This window comes from Trichechus manatus, unplaced genomic scaffold, assembly GCF_000243295.1.
Source record: "Trichechus manatus latirostris isolate Lorelei unplaced genomic scaffold, TriManLat1.0 scaffold00118, whole genome shotgun sequence".
In the NCBI taxonomy this organism is placed as follows: domain Eukaryota; kingdom Metazoa; phylum Chordata; class Mammalia; order Sirenia; family Trichechidae; genus Trichechus; species Trichechus manatus.
In genome coordinates, this window is record NW_004444054.1 from 3000282 (window position 1) to 3005426 (window position 5145).

At 38.8% G+C, this 5145-nt stretch overlaps 1 protein-coding gene across 1 annotated transcript in view; it reads right to left on the reverse strand.

Moving 5' to 3' along the window:
- Positions 1-302: 302 nt before the first annotated feature.
- Positions 303-5145, reverse strand: part of HMGB1 (high mobility group box 1) — a 5977-nt gene continuing 1134 nt past the window's right edge. The window contains exons 2-5 of the mRNA XM_004384156.1: positions 3931-4094; positions 3577-3722; positions 2932-3106; positions 303-1994 (exon numbers count right to left, since the gene is read on the reverse strand). Coding sequence (XP_004384213.1) covers positions 1818-1994; positions 2932-3106; positions 3577-3722; positions 3931-4080 — 648 coding nt within the window. The 5' untranslated portion in view covers positions 4081-4094 and the 3' untranslated portion in view covers positions 303-1817. The remainder of the gene's footprint in view (positions 1995-2931; positions 3107-3576; positions 3723-3930; positions 4095-5145) is intronic.

A 5145-nucleotide genomic window follows, 5' to 3' on the forward strand; every position in this document is an offset into this window, starting at 1 on the left:
TAAATTTCTACCTACCTACCCTGCTTTTTCACTTATATGTGCCTCGCTTTAGAAAATCACTTTAATCCTCAATGTTCTGAAAATAAAACTAATTTTCCTCCTAAGTACATATATACAGTTACCTCCTAAGAGTACCAGGAATATGTGATAAATATTTTCATCAGCCCATTAACCTCTTTTTAACTATAAAGTGATTCTTAAAGTGTGCCATCCTTCCTATTTAAAAGGTGCTGCTAAAAGCTATTGAAAACTTAAAAATAACAAAATCTTAACATTTTTAAGTGAATACCATTTAACTAATATTTAAAACCTCTGCAATTATTAGTTTATTAGTATCATCTGGGACTCAGATGTCAGTATTCCTCCTGAAATTATACATAAACAAATGGAAGAGAATCCAAGTCATCAAAATTATATAACAAAACAGCACTCTATCACAAAAGCGTGTAAATTACAAGAAGGCTATTTGAAAACACTAGCACTTTTAAGAGAACGATCATCTCAAAAACCGCAAAATTGCCAAATTGTTCCCTAAGCTGTTAAACAGGTAAATGTATGACCCTGATAAGTCTGGGTTTTGTAAAGAGAAAAATCAAATCTGAATAAACTAATCATTGATACTGAGACATGAACTTTTTCTTCTTTCATGTTTGACTTATAAAGGGTCAAACTACAATATAGGAAAATAGACCCTATTTTAAATGGCATGCTTTTAAAGGCTGACCTGATTTAAAATGTCTAATTATAATGGAGAATCTCTAGTTTTCCTGAACAGTCTGTATTTTGATAAATGCGAAGGCATTTATAGCCAGTATTTTCATACAGCCTTTGCAGGGTCAAGGGTCAACAAAATACTTAATATGGCCATCTTGCATTTTAAGCTCACGCTTTTGGGGATGCATTCTCAGGCCTTCTTTAATGTGGAAACCACAAATATAACTGCCATTACATGGTAATGGGAGTTAAAAGAATGTAGAGTCCTCATGTAAAGACTGGAACATATCTTTCTATTTAGTCCTTCAAGGACAGACTTTCAGAGTGTTTGGTTCTAATAGTCCCATCCTGTGACTGTACTGGTTACTCTTCTCTTTGAAAATGCGGTAACTGGGCTATGTGACTTTGTATCAACTGACCAAGATTTTGAGTTTCACTTATGGATGAAAACTGTCTCAATTCAACTACTGCCCCCATCATGAGTACGCAGGGTGTGTAGACGAAAGCTTTTGTTATCAACTAACTATATGAAAAGACGATGGTGTAAATAGTTCGTGAGACCCAAAATGGGCAAAAGCAAAAAAGACTAGCTTCCCCTCAAGAAGAACAATGTCAGACCTAGGAAAAGGACAACAGTACTAATAAAAAAAATTGTATTTACTTAGAAGCATTCAGAATGTCAACAAAACAGCTGCAACTTTTTTTTTTTTTTGCAATTACAGAGTGGTATTCAGTTAACAGAACAACAATTATTTCGTATAAGCTGCATCAGAGACAACTGAAGATGAAAAAAAAACCTACCATCCCCATATATAACTAATTTGTGCTGTGCACCAACAAGATCCTGCTTTAAATTTCCATGCCAATTTACAACCCCCATACTGTACCAGGCAAGGTTAGTGGCTATTGAAAATACCACCAGGACAGGGCTATCTAAAGACACATTCGGTAGTGTGTTAACTATACAAAAAAAGACACTGTACAGTTTAAAAACAAATCTTACACAGCCTTACATTTCAATTTTTTTTCTTTAAAAGGAGTGAGTTGTGCACAGGGGGGTTAAATGCTTTATAGACAAGAAAAAAAACTGCACTAGAGCCAACTTATTCATCATCATCATCTTCTTCTTCATCTTCATCTTCTTCGTCCTCCTCCTCCTCTTCGTCCTCCTCATCTTCTTCATCTTCCTCCTCTTCCTTCTTTTTCTTGCTTTTCTCAGCCTTGACAACTCCCTTTTTGGCTGCATCAGGCTTTCCTTTAGCCCGGTATGCAGCAATATCCTTCAAAAATAAAGCAAAGACAATGGTACGAAAGAAAGGGAATTAAACCAAAAAAAGGGGGGGGGGAGGGGGGAGAATATGGCCAAACTTTATGAAAAATCAAGATCCCAGTTATACCAAAAGATCACGTATCTGTAGCCCTACAATAACGCCACAAATAACCAGGACTTCAAGAAATGCATAGAAATATTATAAGATAATTAATTAGCAACCCGTAACTTATGGAATGGCACGGTCTAATATTTGCAATGTTCTGCCTCACTGAAGCCCAATTACATACCACATCCTAACTTCAGTTTATTAAAACCAGAATGCAGAGACTTTGATTAAAGGGGAGACACTGCCACCTTCTGAATGCAGAAAAGTATTCTACAGGTTTACACTGCCAGCCACCAATCCACAGTAGATAATGTAGTCTTACAAAAAGAAAAATTTGTGAGTAACCATCATACTAGGTTAAGAAACGTCCAGAACAGAACACATTTTTCTGAATAAATGACTAGAAACCTTAAGTTAGAAGCTAAATTTTCGCATTAAGTGCTTAATATACATTCCAATTCAAACGATAGGGATTAGTTTTTTTTCTTTCATTAAGATACTATATAGCTCAAGAGACTTGAAACTGTTTAACTTATTAGTAAAGCTAATCACCATGCCTGACCTTTTAAATAATTTAGAGATTTTTGGGTCAAAGCAGCTATCAACATTTTCACGTATTTAATATGCCAGAGAATATATCAGGTTGAAAACATTAACCATTTATTAAACTGATAACATAAACAATTTGATCTGTATGTACTCTTTGTATAGGACTAAAGACTATACTTAGAACTATAATCTACCTCAAACTCTTACAAACACACAAAATTAAGATGAGGTGTCAAGTGTAACTATTTGGCATACCTTTTCATCAATCTACCAAGCATGTACTTCTCACCTTTTCGTATTTCTCCTTCAGCTTAGCGGCCTTCTTCTCATAAGGCTGTTTGTCATCGGCAGCAGTATTATTCCACATCTCTCCGAGTTTCTTCGCAACATCACCAATGGATAGGCCAGGATGCTCGCCTTTGATTTTGGGGCGATACTCAGAACAAAACAAGAAAAAGGCCGAACTAAAGAGAGAAATTTCAGAATTTTAAGTTAACAGATCGTAACAAAGAATACTATCAAATTGTGTATCGTACTACCACATAAACTCTGCCTCCAATCTCTACCATGTGTTGGACAAGGAAATATTTTAATATGCTAAATAGCCTTCATAACCAAAGCTTAACTTACAATGATTTAACTTATGATACTCCTACTCATACTATTAACATTAAACATAAAATAATAATAAGAATCTCATTTTGCAAATTACCTCATAAAATGTCTCAAGAAATAAAAGGGTCAAAATTACTGGTGAAAGGGGCAAGCATCTAACTCAAATACTCTGGCATCACGTGGGAGTTTTGTTTATTCACAATACTTGAAGATACCAACAGAAGCCATTATTAGCTAAGAAATTTCAATTATACACGCTAAACCCTTCTGATTCTACCATAAAACACTTCTTCAAGACAAAAATAGGCAAGATACTTACGGAGGCCTCTTGGGTGCATTGGGATCCTTGAACTTCTTTTTTGTTTCCCCTTTAGGAGGGATATAGGTTTTCATTTCTCTTTCATAACGGGCCTTGTCCGCCTTTGCCATGTCTTCGAATTTTCCTTTCTCTTTAACAGACATGGTCTACAAAAGAATTATTTGTACAACTAAGTTAATATCAAAATTTTAATAAATTATCCTCAAATATTAAAATGAATGAAACCAAGTGTTCTTTGCTAGTTAGTAGCCTATACCAACATCACCACTCACATTAGGAAAATGGTCACACAGGCCTTTCGTGGATTTTATTATCTTTTCGGTTACATTGCTGGTATGCTATAAGCCCTCTTACCTTCCACCTCTCTGAGCACTTCTTAGAAAATTCTGAGAAGTTGACTGAAGCATCTGGGTGCTTCTTCTTGTGCTCCTCCCGGCAAGTTTGCACAAAAAATGCATATGATGACATTTTGCCTCTTGGCTTCTTAGGATCTCCTTTGCCCATGTTTAGTAATTTTTCTAAAAAATAAAAATAGTAAGACGTTAAGTGTTTGATGTTAACAATGGCATAACATTTTAGAGCACTTTTATTTCTTGGAGAGTGAAGGAACACCAAAGTACTGGTTATTTAACACAGCAGTGACATTAACTTTCCCTAAGACTGGACCAGACGGCAGCAATGATAGCCAATACCTAGGAAAGGCTATGCCAAGCAAAAGAAACGGTCCTTCAGTGTGATCTCCAAAGTGTCGACACCATGGTGTATACTCATTCAGTATTCTTTACAGATTTGCCTGGGGGTGAGCATCTAACCGGCCATTTAAACCATTTTAATCAATTAAAACAACGATCACGAAACGAATGTTGCGATTGAGGGGTTTACACCACAGAAGGAACAAATACGGGAAGATCCAAGGTAAGTACATCTTTCCAAATCATGGGCCTAAACTACCATCTCTAAAGTTTTCCCAGCGATTACTTTCAAAACCATTCTCTTTTGCCTAAAACTTCGCTCGGAGGAGGGAGGCGTGCGGAGCTCGGCCCCGGGCCGGGGGTGGCGGTGGCATCTGCGCGGCTGCCACCGTGAGGCGGCTCAGTTTCCTATCGGTTTGGCCATGAGCTGTTATTTCTGTTCCGACTATACACGTCCGGTCTGAAGTTTCTCGAGTAAACAAGGATGAGGGACAAAAGCCACTCCTGCGAGTTGCTCGTTTTGTTTAAAAAAAATTTTAAACACCTCCCCGCCTCCGCTTAAGGGCACTTGGGGGTATTTTTTTTAATCTATAAAAGTTGGGGTGAAGTGTGAGGCGAGGCCCGGCATTAAACATCTGCACCTTCCCGCCACTTTGCCCTCACCCCCCCGCGCACCCCGAAACTCCGCTTGTGGGGGGCCAGCCGGACGGGGAGGGGGTCCGGCGCCCAGAACGCCCGCCACGTGCGCCCGCTCCCCATTTTGTGGCCGCCCGGCCGCGAAGGAGCGAAATGGGGGCGGCCGGGCGGCGCGGAGCGTTCCCTGCGCGAGATGGGGGCGGGGCGGCGCGGCGCACGGAATGGCCGCCGCGTCTTCCCC